Source organism: Drosophila willistoni, chromosome 3R (assembly GCF_018902025.1).
Source record: "Drosophila willistoni isolate 14030-0811.24 chromosome 3R, UCI_dwil_1.1, whole genome shotgun sequence".
Lineage (NCBI taxonomy): Eukaryota > Metazoa > Arthropoda > Insecta > Diptera > Drosophilidae > Drosophila > Drosophila willistoni.
In genome coordinates this window covers 567,145-588,009 of record NC_061086.1, presented here as the reverse complement: position 1 = coordinate 588,009, position 20,865 = coordinate 567,145, and the positions used below count along the sequence as shown (strand labels likewise).

At 37.1% G+C, this 20,865-nt stretch overlaps 1 protein-coding gene across 5 annotated transcripts in view; it reads left to right on the top strand.

Annotated features, from left to right (window-relative positions):
- Positions 1–13,847, top strand: part of LOC6651596 (calcium-dependent secretion activator) — an 84,448-nt gene extending 70,601 nt beyond the window's left edge. For all 5 annotated transcript variants that reach the window (XM_047012306.1, XM_047012293.1, XM_023180687.2 and 2 more), the window contains 3 exons: positions 180–560; positions 13,317–13,456; positions 13,528–13,847. In XM_047012306.1, the coding sequence (XP_046868262.1) occupies positions 180–560; positions 13,317–13,456; positions 13,528–13,732 (726 nt within the window). In that variant the 3' untranslated portion in view covers positions 13,733–13,847. The remainder of the gene's footprint in view (positions 1–179; positions 561–13,316; positions 13,457–13,527) is intronic.
- The last annotated feature ends 7,018 nt before the right edge of the window (positions 13,848–20,865 follow it).

Below are 20,865 nucleotides of genomic sequence, written 5' to 3'. Positions count from 1 at the left end.
GGAAATTTTTCAAATTGAAAAGTTCTGGAACTCAAGCTACGAATTTGATTACTGTTGATCGTTGAGATATAATTGAGACAACAGATATCGCTATAACTTATTAGTTTATAGAATTTTTTATAGTTCGATGGTTGTCGGGTAAGAATTTATTTTAATATTATCTTTTTCTTTGCATGCAGTACAAATTTCACGCAAAAATCGACGATCAAATCGACAAGGCGAATGTAGCCATGACACAAGGGCTGAGCGGTAAACTTATGTCAGTGCTAGAGTCGACTTTGTCAAAATTGGCCCGCTATGATGAGGGCAGCCTAATTGGTTCGATTCTCAGCTTTACGAATGTCTCTAGTTCAGGAAAGGATCTCGGTCAAGGATATGTCAATTTTTTTCGAAATAACATGGATCAAATAAGAGGAAAGATTGGTGACGATCTATGGACGCTAAATTTTTTTGAACAATGGTATTCTCATCAGGTTAATATGCTGTCGAACTGGCTTTCAGAACGCATGGATCATGCTCTACATTATGCACAAGTTACATCAATATCTCATATAATTAAGGTAATTAAATCAAAGGAAATTTACACATTTCATATTTTCAGATACTATAGTTATAGCTTTTAGCAATTTTTCGGCCCTCGGTATAAAAGTTTAGTCTTCAATGAGTATTATTTAATGCATTAGTAATAAAAAATGAAGTAAGTCGTCTCGCCGACTTGGGTATACCATATACACCAGGTGAAACAAATATTTAAAATTTCGAAAACCAAATGTATGTCTATTAAATGGTTTTAACAAGCCTCATAGCATATGCTATCTCGCTCACTCTACAAACACACGAGCACTCTAGCGCCGCCACTAGCCAACGGCCAATTCTGCCCTTATGGATCGCGTAGCAAAATACGTTCATACGTATATTTTGCATGTTTCTAGTCCGATTTCAATCAAATTTGGTAGTTTGATAGAAATAGATAAGATTAAATAGTCTGCCAAATTTGATCGCGATGGTCAAAAAATTGCAAGAGCCAATCGGTTTTTTCTCAATTATGGAGGCGGAAGTGGGCGTGGCAACATATTAAAATATATGTATTCTGCGCGCATACTAAGCCAGTATACATACTAAATTTGGTGACTTTAGCTTTGTTAGTTTTCGAGAAAATCAGTTTTGTTTAATTTGCGGGGGCGGAAATGGCGTGGCAAAATTTTTAAATAGTCAATATCTGCACGTCTATTAAGCTAGCTTACATACCAAATTTAAAGTCGGTAGCTTTCATAGTTTGAAAGAAAATCTGTTGTTTGTAAATTCCGGGTGCGGAAGGGGGTGTGGCCAAAAGTTGGAACAATCATTTTCTGGGCGCTAACAAAACGAGTATGTAAACCAAATTTGATGTCTCTATCTGCTATACTTTTTAAGAAAAACAGTTTTATGTAAGTTCTGGGGGCGTGGCCCAAATTCCAATTAACTCTATACATTTACATACTACACGAGTCTACATACCAAATTTGGTGGCTCTAGCTCTTATAGTCTCCGAGATCTGCTTGTTCATACAGACGGACGGACATGGCTAGATCGGTTGTTGATCCTGATCAAGAATATATATTCTTTGTGGGGTCGGAGAAGCTTCCTTCTGCCTGTTACATAAATTTTGGCGACTTTAATATACCATTTCACCCTATGGGTGTATGGTATAAAAACCAAAGAAGCTAACTTTTGCTGTGCCGAAGTTTATATACTTGCACTCCTTGGCCATAATATTTTTACATGTTCCAAACTATATCTGTATCATCAATTCATCAGTGAAGACAAAACCTTCCAAATATCATTTCCATTTTGTGGTTTTCTTGTTCACTAAGCTGCATGCTGCGATTGGCACGCATACACATTGAGTTTATGTAGCGTTGCGTCTGTGTGTGTATGCGTGTGAACAGCTGCTCTGTGGATTTCAAGCAACGACATATTAAGCTGGCTGCAACGCTGTCGATGGTAAATATTTACTTAAGCTACTCGAGATTTTAGTGTTGGCAAATGCTATTTTTTATTTGGCGCGTTGTTTGACCGCCCTGGCAGCTAAATATTTTACTCTAAAGTATAAAATTCAGGAATATTCCGCTGCTCTGGCAGCCGAATATTGTATTCTGAACTATATTTGTTCTCTAAAATCAAGAAATAATGTAAACTCAACAATATTTTCGATTGTTGAGAATAGTGCGAACAAAAGTTTCAAAAAGCGCGCGTATTCGAGTATCCGACATTTGGCATCTGGCAACGCTATCTCAAAATTTGACAGCTTCTTTTAGGCGGAAACAGCTACTTTTAGCTATAATCCCGCTAAAAACATGGTTTTTCTTTTGTTAATTGCACAAAAACTACATAATAAATCGCCAAGGCGCATCTGAAGTCGTGCTCGTGGAATTTTTCTCTTTCGTTTGATACCAAATTTATGTACTTTAAGGCTGTTTTGGGCCCGCGTAACGTAAGTAAATATTTACCGAAGTTATTACAAAATATGAATTCAGCAATCTTAAAGTTAAACTGTATCAAAATAAAGTAAGTTGTGTAGCTGACAAATACTTCAAATTTCGAAAACCAAATGTACATACATATGTCTATTAAATTGTGTTTACACGCGTCAGGAATAAATAAGATTAATTTGTCCGCGAATTTAATCACGATAGTCAAACAATTGCGGGATGCAATCGGTTTTTTTCGTGAGTGCGTGCGTTGGCCTTGTCGCAATATTTAAAAAATCATAATCTGCGCGCATACTAAAATCTAAAAATCTGCTTTATTAAATTTGCGGGGGCGGAAGTAGGCATGGTTAAATTTTTAAATAACCAGTATTTGCACGTCTATTAAGCGAATATACATAGCAAATTAAATGTCTCTGGCTGTTATAGTCTTTAAGCAAATCAGTTTTATTTTCCGGGGCAAAAGCGGCGAAAATTTTGAACAATTAGTTTCTAGTTTCAAGCATTCTTTGCTCTTTCTGAGAGTGGGGCTAATCGGCGCATGGGGCAACACGGCGCAGTCGAATTATCTTGAAATATAATAGCACGATCCAAAAAGTGATAGGTGTCATAAGATCGCATTTTGATAGCATAAATTTCAATAATAAACTTAGACTTTGGGATTATGTAATTTTTAATCTCAAAAATAAATTTTTTTCGACAAGAAATGGTTTTAAAAACATTGATTAAATTTTTAATTTTAATCGTTGTTAACTAAAATAGCTTCCAAAATGTATTAACTTAGGGTGTGCAATTCGTTTTTTAAAAAAATTCACAGTTTTAAAATTTTTCGTTCAAAATGCTAAAACTAACATCAGACCCCGAAACTTCAATCAGATCTGATAAATATAACACAAGTTACAGTCAATATAAATCGGCTCATTGCTGGAAATCAACAGAGCAGCTATCACACGCATACACACACTGACACAACGCTACGTAAATATGCGTGTATGCGTGCCAATCATGCATGGGGAAGAAAAAGAAATGGAAATGATATTTGGAAAGTTTCGACTGTGCATTGAAGAATTGATGATACACAGAAAAAGAGTTTGGAACATATTATGGCCAAGGATTGCAAGGGTACATAAACTTCGGCACATCCAAAGTTAGCTTCTTTGATATTTTATTATACCCTTGAAACAGGAAAACAGTCGAGAACAGTGACTTTCGTCAATAACTTCGTTACTTTTAATGCGATTGCTTTCAAATTTTCAATTGTCAGTTTTACGTATCTCTTAGTGACTTTGTAGAATTTGAAAAAGATCGGGTAACTACATTATATAGCTCCCATAGGAACGTTCGGTGGAAAACACTGACTTTGATCAATATCTGCGTTATTTCCTATGCTTAGATTGTAGGCCGATCTTTCGCAAACATTAGCATTTTTAGTTTTTCGACTTCGATGGCTATAGGTAATTAAAGAGTTTCCAAAAAAGTAGCAGGGGTATACAAAACTTTGACGCGGAAGTTAGCCCCGGCCCTCTGGGGTTTATATTTTTTTTTTTATGTTGAGTAATATTTTTATTTGATGACGATTGAAATATTCTTACACAATTTTAAGTTACTTATTTGTTACTTATTGGTTAACACTTATTTTTGTTTACTTACAACTTTTAAATTACTTTGAAATTTTCGTCAAATTACTGTAATAAAACAAAATTTTTAAGAAAACAAAAATTATATTCATAGTTTTCTTGGCTTAGGAGAAATGAATTATAGAAAATCGACTTTAGAGGTGTCCTATTAAAGTGGCGCGCATTGTATATACCAAATTTTTTGTCTCTAGCTTGTATATTTTGTAAGAAATTCAGTTCTATGTAAATTATTCCATACACCCATAGGGCTAAATGGTATAATAAAGCCTCTAAAATGTATGTAACAGGCAGAAAGACACTTTTTCGACCCCATAAAGTATATATATTCTTGATCAGCATCAACAGCCGAGACGATCTAGCCATGTCCATCCGTCCGTATGAACCAGTAGATCTCGGAGACTATAAGAGCTAGAGATACCAAATGTTGTATCACTAACCATAGAACACATAGATGGGACAAACTCATGATTTTTTGATTGCAAACGCTAGCCTAGTCATGGAACCCCAGAGAACTTCGGGAAAACCCGAACGCTCTCACTCTCAATGAGAGCGTAAAATGGGGAGAGGGCAAAGCAGCTACGAAAAAATTTCAGTCTAGCACAGACTACCGAACGACGAAGGCAGGCCTACGTCGCTTGTGATTTCGTTCTGTCTATGTATGTGTACACTCGTCGGTACATGCTCAGGCTTCGTAGTGTGTGTGTGACGTGAAGTTGTACAACATCGCATTTCAATAGCTCGCTCGACCAAAATTTTTCATTTTCGACAAAAAAGCGGCAATGCGAATAGGATATGCCCCTGTCGAAAGAATATCAAGAAATATTGGCATCAGCCACGTATGTATCCCGGTGGCTGTGCCGATAGAGTGTTTGCTTGGCAATAGGAATGTCGCTGGTTCGAATCCCAACTCGATTATCGTTAACGAAGTTTTTTTTTGTCTATTTTTTATTGTGTTCCTTTTTGATTTTTTTTTATTTATTTTCATTTTGTTTTTTTTTCCTTTTGTTTATTTTTATTTTTTTATTTTTATATAAATAAAAAAAATAGACAAAAAAAAACTTCGTTAACGATAATCGAGTTGGGATTCGAACCAGCGACATTCCTATTGCCAAGCAAACACTCTATCGGCACAGCCACCGGGATACATACGTAGCTGATGCCAATATTTCTTGATATTCTTTCGACAGGGGCATATCCTATTCGCATTGCCGCTGTTTTGTCGAAAATGAAAAATTTTGGTCGAGCGAGCTATTGAAATGCGATGTTGTACAACTTCACGTCACACACACACTACGAAGCCTGAGCATGTACCGACGAGTGTACACATACATAGACAGAACGAAATCACAAGCGACGTAGGCCTGCCTTCGTCGTTCGGTAGTCTGTGCTAGACTGAAATTTTTTCGTAGCTGCTTTGCCCTCTCCCCATTTTACGCTCTCATTGAGAGTGAGAGCGTTCGGGTTTTCCCGAAGTTCTCTGGGGTTCCATGACTAGGCTAGCGTTTGCAATCAAAAAATCATGAGTTTGTCCCATCTATGTGTTCTATGGTTAGTGGTTGTATGTATTCTCGTGTAGTATGTACAGTTATCTAGTTGTTTCCGATTTTTTCAAACACTATACTAACTAGAGACACCAAATTTGGTATGTATGTAAGAATTATTGTGCGTATAAAATAATTGTTGTTTATTAATAGTTAGATAGCAAAATAGTCAGTTGAACAAATTAGGATAAAAAGAACTTTGACATAACAAATTTGAGCAACTTTACGACTTTAACAACTTTTAATACAATTTAAGCAACTTTTGGTACAGCTTCTGCTTATACGTCTGATCTCTATCGTTCTTTCTCTCGTTCTCTCTTCTTACTACTGATGATGCCATGTGACACTACATTTGGTCATCCTGAAAATCATCTGCCTCAGATGATCCTGATTGGTACAGTCGACTCTCGTTAATTCGAAATTCATGGGACTTTTAAAATATTTCGAATTATCGAGAGTTCGAAATATTAAATGGTTCGAATTTTTGAGTGAAAATAAATAAAATTTCGAATTATCAAGTTTTTGTTTAACTGCTAATGTTTTACATATTTATAATGTCAATTAATTAATCTTTGAAAAGAACTTATTAATAAGTGTTTGTTTTGGAGGACATTGCTGGTGCTCAGACTTATCAATAATTTTTTAAAGTACAAAAAGTGCTGTTTCATCAGTTTCGTTTTGTAGGCAAAAGCTTTGTAAATTCTCAAATGAGGCTCTTGCTACCTTAACTGATACTTATTCCAAAGGTTCTGATATGTCGTCTTCGCCTTCATCGTTGCCCGTTTCATTTGTATCGGTCAGAGATAAAATTTCGCCATCGGTTAGTGATCCTGAGACAGCAACATCTTCATCCACTTCAACATACTCAGAAAAACGTACACCGCTGAAGTCAACTACTGGTACAATAGTTGGTTCTTTAATGTCCATAATTATTTGCGAATTGTCCTGATCTTCTTGTACAAACCCCGATTTTTTAAAGCAGTTGAGTATCGTTTAGGGTGTTACAGCTCTCCGAATTATCGAGGGTTTGACCATATGAGTTCGAATTACCTCGACGTAGCAATGATTTTTTCTTTCGAATTACCGAGTGTATAAAAATGTATGGATAAAATTCGAAATATCAAGAGATTTTGTAGGGGACTCGTGATAACTTCGAATTACAGAGAGGTTCGAATTATCGCAGGTTTGAATTAACGAGAGTCGACTGTACCCTGAAATTCAGCAGATTTTTTGACTTCATACGTACCATTTATGTTTACTTAGATTATTTTGTATCGACCAATGAATTTATTCTACAGCTTTTTGCCCGATACGAACTGTGTGACTTTAATAGCTACTAGGTCGCCCAACTAATAACCATGGCATGGCTTGCGTTTTTGGTCGTAATGGCGCTTGTATCTGGTCTGTGCCTCTAGTATTTGCTGTCTTGCTTCTGCTCTTATTTGATTTCACTCATTGTGAAGTCCATCTAAAAGTTCTTCCTCCAGAATTCTTTGTAACTCGAGAACTGATTCGTTTCTCATTTTTACCGACCTTTTCCATGCTTTTCGGAACTGCCAACAAATCCATCGACCTACTTAAAAGTTTATTTTTATACCCTTGCAACGCATAGAAGTAAGCATCTCCGACCATATAAAGTATATATATTCTTGATCAGCACGACGAGACGAGTTCAAATAGCCATGTCCGTCTGTCCGTCTCGATCAACGCAAACTTCTCATAGACCGTTAGAGCTACAGAGTAGAAATTTTGAATGTAGGCTTGTATATACTGCAGGGGTTGTATATCTCGGATTCAGCCGGATCGGACCACTATATCATATAGCTCCCATACAAACGCCAAAGTCACGAACAGTGAATTTTCTTAACAACTTCGTTATTTTCAGAGAATTTAATATTTAATTTATTAAGAAATTTAATATTAGAGAGTTTATTACGCCTGTAAACGTCTGTGCCAAATTTGATCAAGATCGGGTGACTATATCATATAGCTCCCATAGGCACGATCGTTCGAAAACAGTGACTTTTGTCAATAACTTCGTTACTTTTTAAGCAATTGTCATAAAAATGTATATATCTCAGTTTAGCATAACTATTAATGACTATGCCAAATTTGATTAAGATCGGATAACTATATCATATAGCTCCCATATAAACGATCGGTGGAAAACAGTGACTTTGATCAATATCTTCGCAAATTAGCCTATTTAGATAAAAAGTTTGGCCACTTTGATGGCTATAGGTAAGGAAAGAGTTACCAAAAAAGTTGCAAGGGTATACAAACTTTGACGCGGTCGACGTTAGCCCCGGCCCTCTGGTATTACGTGCATTGACATACTTTTGTTTCTCGTTCAGCTGATATGCCTCCGCATTTTCTTCAAAATTCTTTAGCCACTGTCCAATTGGAATTGATGACCCATCGAAGTCCGGTACCACCTTTGCAAAACTATCGACTGTTACGTTTCAAAATTAATCGTTACGTTTCGAACCACTGTCTTCAAATTTAACTGCCAACATTCTGGTGATGTAAGTGAGCTGAAGTTAAGCTTCGGCTTCCGACGAGACCACCTTAGGTTATTTCACCATGGTCTGCATCGTTTCTGGACGCACATGGGTATACTATATCTGTCTCTTTTGCGCTTACCACTTTTAAATCGGTTTCCTCCGTTCTTTCACAATTCGACGTAAATGTGCTGTTTGAATTGTCTATCTGAACATGGTAATTAGACTCTTTTTGATATTTGGCAGCTTTTTATACCATACACCCAATGGTATATTAAAGTCGCCAAAATGTATGTAACAGGCAGAAGGAAGCATCTCCGACCCCACAAAGTATATATATTCTTGATCAGGATCAACAACCGAGTCGATCTAGCCATGTCCGACTGTCCGTCCGTCCGTCCGTCTGTCCGTATGAACACCTAGAGCTAGAGCCACCAAATTTGGTATGTAGACTCTTGTAGTATGTAGAGTGATCAAGTTTATTTCAAATTTTTGCCACGCCCCTTTCCGCCCCCGCAATTTAAAAAAAGCGTTTATCTCAAAAACTATTTCAGCTAGAGACACCATATTTGGTATGTATATTCGCTTAGTAAATGAACACATTTTGTATGTATATAAATTTTGCCACGCCCTTTTCCGCACCCGTAATTTGAATAACTTGATTATCTCCCGTATTTTTTTACCTTGTGCAATCAAATTTGGCACACTTAAATTTAATACTAATATCTAGCAAAATACCAAATTTGATCAAAATCGGACCAAAAACAGTCGAGTTATGCATATAAACGTTTTTCCATAAGGCCGGAGTTGGCCGTTGGCTGGTGGGGGCGCTAGGGTGCTCGTATGATTGAGTGAGCGAGATACTAAGATATGCTTGTAAGAAGCATGTGAAAATGCATTTGTTTAATAAAGTTGAAATATTTGCTTTACCGGTGTATGGTATACCTAAGTCGGCGAGACGACTTACTTACTTCATTTATATTACTATCATATTAGTGAATTTCGCAATTCAACTGCCGCCGTGTACCCCACCAGCAACAGCTACAAGAACTAATTGTACAACAACAACGTGAGCGTCGAATCTCGGTCCAACGCAACAACGCGTACTTTTCGGTGGTGTCGCCGACCCCACTGAATGCTAACGTAAGCAATAACACTGAAAGTGCCAGCCACTCAGCAATCAACAGCAACTTACCGTGGAGAGAGCAGTGTGCTTCTCCATCAATATCGATAACTGGGTCACCGATTGCACCGACCAGCACCGTCAGCTCGTTGACAGCAACTACTGCAACGTCTGCCGAAGTATTGACCTGCCTTAAGCCGACAATGACAAGTCGCCCAGAGTCAGCTACAATAGTAAACCCAACGACTTCTGTCCAAACTGGAATGGATAGATATATTAAAATAACTAAGCGGAAGCTAAGCCCGCAAAAGAAAAAAAGTGGCAATACGCCGAAAATAACCAAACCAAATGAACGAGTAGCACCCCTTAGCGGGAATCGTAGTAGGGGCAAATAACTTTGTTGTAACCCCTCTCAATAGTGGTAACATTAGAGAAATTAAATGTCAAACCCAAACTGAGGACAATTTCCGCATCATCGAAAAGTACCTCCGTAATGCTAACATCAACTTCTATACCTACCAACTAAAAAGCAGTAAAGGTCTCCAGGTTGTGTTAAAGGGGATTGAGCCATCGGTCCCTACTCAAGAAATAGCAGACGCGTTGGTCGAAAAAGGGTTTGCGGTCAAGTCCGTTGTCAACATCATCAACAGGAACAAAGTCGCACAGCCGCTTCTTAAAATCGAGCTCCAACCTGATGCAAAGCGGTCGAAGCCAAATGAAGTGCACCCGATCTACAACCTACAGCTTCTATTGCACAGAAGAATCACCGTAGAGGAGCCCCATAAGAGACGCCAACCACCGCAGTGTAAAAACTGCCAGGAATACAACCACACCTCTAACAATTGCAATCTTAGGTCAGTGTGTGTTGGTTGCGGCGAACATCATGAAGATGGAATTTGCACCAAGGACAGACACAACGTCGCACTAAGGCTATGCAGCAACTGTGGAGGGAACCACACGGCCAACTACAGAGGATGTCCTGTCTTCAAGGATCTCAAATCACACCTAAACGGGCGCAAACGACGTTTTGCTGATTTCGGAAACACATTTAACATCAAAAAATAATTTTCAAATACCAAAATATACCTTCTACGCAACAAACCATCCAGACGGAAAAGCTCATGGCGGGACTGGTATCCTAATCAAAAACCGTATAGAACACTCGTTCCTCCACAGATTTGAAACACAACACCTACAAGCAACTGCTATAACCGTCCAAACCAGCTGCGGCAACACTACATTGGTTGCCCTGTACTGCCCACCACGCTTCTCAATCTCTGAAAGGGAATTATTCTTTAACACACTCGTAGATCGCTTTATTGCAGCAGGGGACTATAACGCCAAACATACGCACTGGGGATCTCGCCTGGTAAATCCTAAAGGCAAGCAGTTGTACAACACAATAATCAACCCCCTCAATAAGATGGATTGCGTCTCACCGGGTAGGCCTACTTATTGTCCCACAGATCCACAGAAAGTGCCTGACTTGATTGATTTCGCAGTAACCAAGAGGATTCCACGTAATCGGATCACTGCGGAAACACTGCTAGATTTAACTTCCGATCACTCTCCAGTGCTATTCACATTATTAACAAGACCTCAAGTACTTGATCGCCCATATAGGCTTACAAACAACAAAACAAATTGGCTTAAATTTAAAATGTACATGAGTGCCCACATTGACTGTTCGCCGAAACTGGATGCTGCAGAGGACATTGATATGTGCGTCTCTGCACTTGAGTCGATAATGGGAGCTGCAGCAAGAGTATCTACTCCACATGCCTCTTCTTACACTAAACCTATTGACAGGCCTACGAACCGGCGGAAAAACGACGTCTAAGAAGATTACTCGCTCACCAGCAGCAAAACTTCGCCTAAGGCATGCTAATCGCAACCTCTCCAAGGCGTTAAGACAAGAGGAAAGCTGGGCTCAAAGGAAATACATAGAAAAGCTCAGTCCAACCAGCACTAAACATCCTCTGTGAAAGCCCACCCAACTTTAAGCGCTCCTACAGAGACAATTTTACCGATAAGGAGTCCAACCGGTGGATGGGCCCGCAGTGACGAAGAGAGGGCATCCGTATTTGCCACACATCTTAAAATGGTTTTCCAGCCAAATCCAACATCAAACTCATCTGTACTTCCCCCTTCGAACACATTAACGGATAGTGAGTACTCGGAACTCCAATCGGACGAGATCACTGCAGTTATTAAAAACCACATAAAGCCGAAAAAAGCCCCTGGCCATGACCTAATCACACCGAAAATGATCCTAGAACTCCCTATCATTGCAATACAATATATCTGCAAACTGTTCAACGCTATAATAAAAATTGGCTACTTCCCAAGAACATGGAAAAAGTCCACTATCATCATGATTCCTAAAGTGGGAAAGGACAAAACCCAGCCATCATCCTATAGGCCAATTAGTTTGCTGCCTTGTCTTTCGAAGCTTTTTGAAAAGGTCCTGCGGATCCGACTAAACTCATTTCTGGCATCGGAGAACACAATCCCTTCACACCAGTTTGGCTTCCGCGAAAAACATGGTACAATTGAACAAGTCAATCGCATAACATCCGAAATACGAACAGCATTCGAACTAAAAGAATACTGTGCGGCTGTCTTTCTCGACGTTGCCCAGGCTTTCGATAGAGTTTGGCTGGAGGGTCTGATGTTCAAAATCCGGCAAAAACTGCCACAGTACACCCACAAACTCATGGAATCTTTATTTACAATACGAAATTCGCTGTAAGATGTAATGGCTCCGTCTCGGCTGATTTTGAAATCAGAGCCGGTGTACCGCAAGGCAGTGTACTCGGCCCATTGCTCTACCTGCTGTACACTGCAGACTTACCAACGAGTTTAGGACTTACAACGTCCACTTTTGCCGATGACACGGCAATCCTCAGCAGATCCAAATGCCCAATACAAGCCTCTGCAAAATTAGAGGAACACCTCAAGGTGCTAGAGGAATGGCTAGCAAGCTGGCGTATCCGGGTCAACGAGCAGAAAAGCAAACATGTTACATTTACGCTTAACAGAAGAATCTGTCCAGCTCTAATGCTAAACAACGTACCAGTTCCTCAAGCCGTGGATGTCACTTACCTTGGCATCCACCTAGACAGAGGATTAACTTGGCGCAACAGTTAACATCGAAGCAAAAAAGTCACAGCTTAAACTGAAAGCGAATAGCCTACATTGGATCATCAATGCTCGGTCCCCTCTACTTCTGGAGTATAAAGTCCTCCTATACAACTCCGTATTGAAACCCATCTGGACTTACGGAGCCGTACTATGGGTTTCTGGTGTCGTACTGGCCACTTGAACGTACTGCGCATAGTATCGTCAACGTCCGCTATTGTAAAAAAAAAAAAAAAAAAAAAAAAAAAAAAAAAAAAATATATACCTAGCGTAAAATCTGAAATAGGTACTCAACAACTGAAGTATTCTGCGAAACTGGATGCACACCCAAATGTTCTTGCCAATTGCCTTACGCGAACTAATAATTGAACTCGTCTTAAAAGAAATGACAACAACCCAATAACAAGTGATTAGGGCCGCCTGCAATATCCCCAGGATTTATCTTAAGTACTAGACTAAAAAAAATATCTCAAACTTGTTGTTAGGCTCTAATTTAAGGAATGGCAACAAATATATATTAAACGTTACAAAAAAAAAAAATATTAGTGAATTTCATAGGAATACTGCAATTTCTTCACCTATGTTTCTTCTATTACTATATGATTTAGTGGTCCGATCCTGACAATTTTCATACTTTATCTGCTCCGGGCTATAAGTAGCTCAAATATCAAGTTTCATGCAGATAGCTCTTAAGATGGCGGCGTCAAGACGTACATGGCTATATCGACTCAGCTTCTCATGCTGATCAAGAATATATATATAATTTATGGGGTCGGAAACGTCTCATTCTGTGTGTTACAAACATCCGACCAATTTTATAATACCCTCTGCAAGGGTATAAAAAAAAATTACTTTGGCACAGCTGAACTCACGCTATTTAATATTTTTTAAAACTTAATTTGCAGAAAATATATTCCGATTTTGAACTGCAAGGGATACTCGAGGATAAGCTAAATTCTAAAGCATATCAAGGAATCGCGCAACGCATGGCTACCGAAGAAGCAACATGCGCTTTAACTATGCCCGAAGTGAACGAGGGAGATGAGTAAGTAGCGCCTTGGATGAATCTTTACCTAGAAACATAGATTTTGAGTGGTTTTTGATCCAATCATACAGGCACTATGACGATCTACGAGATGGAGACGAGGAAGACGGCGGTGAAGAAGCTAGTTCTAATGCTTCTCGAAGTTTGCCAAAGCCAAAAATTGCGGCAGCGCAAGCTGCTGCTGTGACCAACGTAGTAGCTGGGCGCGTTGGTAATTTATTGGGAAAGGGCATAGGTGGACTTAGCTCGAAATTAGGAAGTGGCAGTTGGTTTTAAATAAGACGTATTTTATTAAAATCCTTATATAAGTTATTCGTTTGGGTACCAGCATGCATGTAACAAAAATTAGCAACTGAATACAAACTTTTCCAAAGCAACCTTTAAAAAACTACACGACTTCTAAGGTCTTAAATTATTTGGCAACTGTTAAATTTATTCAAAACCGCTTTAACAAAACGAACTATCTTTGCTTCATATCTTACTGAGCCAAGTCCACGTGAAGTTTACATATTCATTAATGTTTTAATATTTAGTGCTTACAAGCTCTGAGATTAGCTTGCTTACTTATCAATCAAAAATTATACTTTTAAGAAAAGATTATTTACGTTTGCAACAATATTATAGAATACTCTATATAACAAAATATTGCAGTCGATTTTTTTACTTAAATTACAGCGGCGTTAACGCACAATACTGTTATAACCAGCAATTTAACCCTATACATTTTTTTTTTTTAATTCTGTAATTATAACATTTGTTTGATAAAGCATCAAGTGGTATTTTTCTAAATTTTGACCTTTTTAAAAATCGCATGTCGCGCAAGAAGGCCATATCGATTTTGGTATGCAATTGTAGTGGATGATATCACATTTTGATGAATAGAAAGGGTAATAAAAATGAACCTTTTGAAAAGTGCGTCTTACTAAAGAACATTCACTTGTATGCATGTCAAAACCCGTTTTTAGACATTTAGATGTATTAATATAATATTTCTGACCAGCACGACGAAGTGAGATCATTTAGACAAACTCCGGTCAGAGTTGCACAGTTACAGAAACAATTTTTTTTGATAACAAAGGCCTGTTTTCCCCACGAATTCCCCCTGTTAAGTCTTATATTTAAAATTCAGCTTTAAAACGTTCCAAATCCAATACCGTTGATTCCGGGATTTCATCAGAGTTTATAACAATTTACATTAGTGACGCAAATGGCATAAGCGATCATGAAAAAGTGATCAAAGGTTAATATGTAAGGTGTCACGAAAGGTTTTTGAAAAACGTCTTGAAATTGAACTTACACATTACATTCATAAACATATTATTATACATAAAATTGATTAGTTTAACTTTTTAATTAATTAAGCATCTTAATGAAATAATTTAGAAGCACTACAAAATATCAAACAGGTTCTTCTTGGATATAACATATAATATACTTTGGATGGGGTTCTAAAATGTGTAAATTTTAGTACCCAAAAGCATGCTACAGTATTAGTAATGTTTACAACAAGGACATTTTTTTAAACAGGACATTCTGAAATCTGTTTAAACTGTACATAATGTACATTTTAGCATACTTTTCGGTTCATATTTTACAACTTCATATCCCTTGATTTTACAAAAACTGAACGTGATGGGTAAAACCTGAATTCATATTCAGAATCAGCGTCATGTAGTGACACCTCTCAAATTAAAGTCACTAAAAATCATGTCGGCATGTATAATTCATTAAAACATTTTTTTTACCTATATACTATATTCCATATCAAAAAATCGCGTTTGTAATTGAAGCCTCGTTGGTTGATAAAATGCACAATTGTTTGTCTTCTGTTTGAAATATGTTTTTAAGAGGAACGTAATTGTTTTAGTTTGTTTTTTTTATACCCTTGCAGAGGGTATTATAAAATTGGTCAGATGTTTGTAACGCACAGAAGGAGACGTTTCCGACCCCATAAAGTATATATATTCTTGATCAGCATGAAAGCTGAGTCGATATAGCCATGTCCGTCTGTCCGTCCGTGCGTATGCGTTTTACTCAATCCTCTTAAGAGCTATCGGGCTGAAATTTTTGCTATTTTGAAGTAACTTGGTATTTAAGCTATTTATAACCATCTCAACCAGGTTTAAAAATCATCCGGTTCGGACCGCTATTTCATTTAGTGCGAATTGTCTGAGAATTTTAAACTTTCAATAGTTTTTGCATATATTAGAAATGTTAAGCTTTTTTTGTAGACTTATGATTTTTTCATATTGGCATCGACCTTATTTTAAAAATTATTTTTCTGAATCACTCACATGACATTTTTTCCAGTAAAGTTTTCAATGCATTTACATCAAATCCCCAAATTTCAAAAAGATCGGATAAATAGAACACAAGGTATGATCAATATACATCGGTTCTGGTTTAACGCTGCCTACACCGCTGCCAACATTCTTTTTGGCTCAAATTTACCTGAAAAAATAACAGCAAAAAGCTGAGATGACAACATTTAGTGTTCATAATCAAAATACAATAACCAAAAAATAATATATGCATTTACATATACAATTTTAGATAATACATTAGTATTTCAGCTATTAATACAACCCTTGCAAGTTTTTTTTGTAAAAGATCTAATGTTTGCGAAAGAACGGCTTAGGAAATAACGAAGATATTGATTAAAGTCACTGTTCACCGCCGATTGTTCCTATGGGAGCTATATGATATACTTACCCGATCTTAATCAAATTTGCCACACTCGTTTATAGGTGTAATGCACTCACTGATATTTAATTTCACGACAGCTCAGAAAATAACAAAGTTATTGAGAAAATTCACTGTTCGTGACTTTGCCATTTGTATGGCATATGGTCCGAGGAGGAGTTTGCGTTGATCCACACAGACGGGCAGACGGACGGACATGGCTATTTGAACTCGTCTCGTCGTTCTGATCAAGAATATATATACTTTATACGGTCAGAGATGCTTCCTTCTATGCGTTGCACACTTCTGACCAAAATTAATATACTCTTTTTGCAAGGGTATAAAGATATATGAATTTATTTTCAAATTGTATTTGCGCAACATATGTATGTATGTATATATACATATACATAATTGATATTCGATTTGTATGAATAGACGTTTCGCGCTACTTTTATTTTCTTCTCAGAGTTGTACGAAGTGAAGTGATTTCTCTTGATGCAAACCGTATTTTTGGCTGCTTCCAATTTTGGGTTCATTTTTGTTGGTGTTTTTACCATGTCGTCTGATTAAGAAAAACACAGGTTAACCAGTTGTTCTTCCGTGCTCATTTGTAAAAGGAAAAGGTACTGTGAAGGGCATCCTTCATAGTTTTTTGTATCTGCCACACTTTTCTTTTAATAACGGCACCCACCCTGCTTTGTAATCCGACAGTTTTTGTTCATTTATAATTTTCTTCATATACCGCCTTTGATTTTCAGTTTTTTAAAATTTATTTTTTGTTGCTCCATCTAAATTTTAATTAACCAGAGGGCCGGGGCTAACTTCTACCGCGTCAAACTTTGTATACCCTTGCAACTTTTATGGTAACTCTTTCCTTACCTATAGCCATCAAAATGGAAAAACGTTCAAGCTAAAAAGGTTAATGTTGGCGAAATGTTGGATAAAACTACAATCTTAGCATAGGAAATAACGAAAATATTGATCAAAGTCACTGTTTTCCATTGATCGTTCCTATGGGAGCTACATGATATAGTTACCCGATCTTTATCAAATTCGGCACAGTCATTAACAGATATATTAAAGTAACAAATGTTTAATTTGAAAGCAATCGCGTCAAAAGTAACAAAGTTATTGACAAAAGTCACCGTTTTCGAAAGATCATTCCTATGGGAGCTATATGATATAGTCACCCGATCTTGATCAAATTTGGCACAGTCGTTTATATGTGTAATTAACTCACCAATATTTAATTTCATGACAATAGCTCGGAAGTAAAACGAAGTTATTAAGAAAAGTCACAGTTCGTGACTTTGCCATTTGTATGGGAGCTATATGATATAGTGATCCGGCTGAATCCGAGATATACAACGTCTGCAGTATATACAAGCCTACATGCAAAATTTGAGCTCTGTAGCTCCAACGGTCTAGGAGGAGTTTGCGTTGATCCTGACGGACGGACAGACGGACGGACGGACATGGCTATTTGAACTCGTCTCGTCGTGCTGATCAAGAATATATATACTTTATATGGTCGGAAATGCTTCCTTCTATGCGTTGCACACTTCTGACCAAAATTAATATACCCTTTTTGCAAGGGTATAAAAAACGCTTTCAATAACTATGCAAACTTAAATTTATATAAGGGTTTGCACCTATGATCACTCACACGACAAACTTTCGTAATTAATAAAAAATGAAGTAAGTCAGTCGACTCGCAGACTTGGGTATACCATATACACCAGGTGAAACAAATATTTAAAATTTCGAAAACCAAATGTATGTCTATTAAATGGTTTTAACAAGCCTCATAGCATATGCTGTCTCGCTCACTCTACAAACACACGAGCACTCTAGCGCCGCCACTAGCCAACGGCCTATTCTGCCCTTATGGATCGCGTAGCAAAATACGTTCATACATATATTTTGCATGTTTCTAGTCCAATTTAATCAACTTTGGTAGCTTGATAGAAATAGATAAGATTTATTAGTCTGCCAAATTTGATCGCGATGGTCAAAAAATTGCAAGAGCCAATCGGTTTTTTCTCAATTATGGAGGCGGAAGTGGGCGTGGCAACATATTAAAATATATATATTCTGCGCGCATACTAAGCCAGTATACATACTAAATTTGGTGACTTTAGCTTTGTCAGTTTTCGAGAAAATCAGTTTTGTTTAATTTGCGGGGGCGCAAATGAGCTTGGAAAAATGTAAGCTTTTTTGTAAATTTTCTGCGCGCTAACTAAACGAGTATATAAAGCAAATTTGATGTCTCTATCTGTTGTACTTTTTAAGAGAAACAGTTTTATGTAAATTCTGGGTACGTATGGGGGCGTGGCCGAAATTCCAATTAACTCTATACATTTACATACTACACGAGTCTACATACCAAATTTGGTGGCTCTAGCTCTTATAGTCTCCGCGATCTGCGTGTTCATACAGACGGACGGATGGACGGACAGACGGACATGGCTAGATCGACTCGGTTGTTGATCCTGATCAAGAATATATATACTTTAAGGGGTCGGAGAAGCTTCCTTCTGCCTGTTACATACATTTTGGCGACTTTAATATACCATTTCACCATATGGGTGTATGGTATAAAAAGTATTTGAAAAAATAAATATTTTATTTTATTTTCATTTTATAACGTAAATAATAAATTTTCATCTATCTTTCTCAAAAAATGTACACGTTAAGACAAGTTTTAATGTTTTCGGTCACTCACACGACAAAAAAATGACTTAATAGAAAAGCAAAATTACGGTAAATTCAAAATCTTATGGCTCTCCTTATATTTTTTATAGTTAGTTCACTTATCTAAGTTTAATTTAAGAACAGAACCTTTACGGTAAGAGAATTCCAAATGTCCTAAATATTATTAAGATTAATGCTTATAAACGTAGCAATTTCACTATACACACAAACTCAACTTCTCTTAAAAATATTTTTTACATGTGAACTTTTTTTCACTATTTCTATCTAAAAATATAAAATTGGATCATTACTTAATATAATATAATGAAAAACACCCAGATCTTTGGTACTTTATGTTTAGGCCCTGTGGTTGACCTTTTTCCGGAAATGCCCATATGTAATATGGTATACCTAAGTCAGCGAGAGGACTTACTTACTTTATTATGTAAGTCTACATGCACGCAGCGTTTGACACGCATACACATTTATGTTATGTAGTGTTGCGTCGATGTGTGTGCTCTGCTGATTTCGAGCAATGACGTAGTAGGCTGCTGGCAGCCTTGCCGATCTGATTGTAATTTTTTTGGGATCTAATTTTGAATATAAAAAAACTATCACATTAGTAAATTAACACTCTAACTCCTTCGCCTATTTTTCATATGTCACTATATGATATAGTGGTCCGATCCGGGCGATTATCATACTTGATCTCACGCAGGTAATAATAGCAAAAATGAATATGATGAGAGCTGTATCAAAAAAATAAAAATATCATCTGCTCTCATCTCGCTCTATGTTTTGAACTACGGCATTTTTTGCTCTTGCTATAGTTTTTTAAACGTCAAAAACTAAACTAAAGTATAGTTTTTTAAACGTCAAAAACTATAGCAGATAGCAGACCAATTCTATGACTCATACTTTAAAGCAATCCAAAAGCAGAGGCCAAGGGTTACTTCTGCCGCACCGAAGTTTTTTGTTACTCTTCCTATAGCCGTCAAATTGTAAAAACGATTTATCTAAAAAGTCGAATGTTCGTGATAGAACGACCTACAATCTTAGGATACAGCAAGGAGCGTACTGTATGCTATTTTATGGCAGATATATTATATCCAATTTTAATCAAATTTGGTATAGTCATTAATAGGTATATTAAACTGACATATGTACATATATTAACATTTAGGACAATAGCTTAGTTATTCCTTAAAGTCACTGTTTTCGACCGATCGTTTCTATGGGAGCCATATGATATAGTCATCCGATCTTGATTTTTAATTAAAACTTGTACAAGACAAACAAATATTATTTTTTTTCTAGTTATAATGAATTAGAAAACAATAAAGATATTAAGAAGTCACTGCTCGTGACTTTGCAAATTGTATGGGAGCTATGTATGTATATTGTGCTGCCCATCAAGAATAAATGTTGACAGCTTATTATAATATTAATACATTTATTATAATATTATTGGTCATTCACAAGAACAACAAAGGAACAAACATATATACTTCAGGCGCACTATGTATGTACATATGTTTGTACTTATGTAGCTTTGTTTGATCCAATGCCTAAACAGAGCAGCAACAGTAATGTAATTGAAAAATGTTGTATTTTGTCATACTACTGTATGACAGTTAGTAAGATTAAAGTTAGAACGCTTGTTCAAAATTGTTCTACAATTTGGTAGAATCCATTTATAATACATTATAGGGATGCGCTTCAATGAGCATTGTTCTGTGTTTATATATTTATACCCTTGCAAAAAGGGTATATTAATTTTGGTCAGAAGTGTGCAACGCATAGAAGGAAGCATCTCTGACCGTATAAAGTATATATATTCTTGATCAGAACGACGAGACGAGTTCAAATAGCCATGTCCGTCCGTCTGCCCGTCTGTGTGGATCAACGCAAACTCCTCCTAGACCGTAAGAGCTACAGAGCTGAAATTGCATGTAGGCTTGTATATGGGGGAGATGGCCCAGTTATGACCCGGGTTTTGAAAACTTAAACTGAAGTCAACTACTGGTACA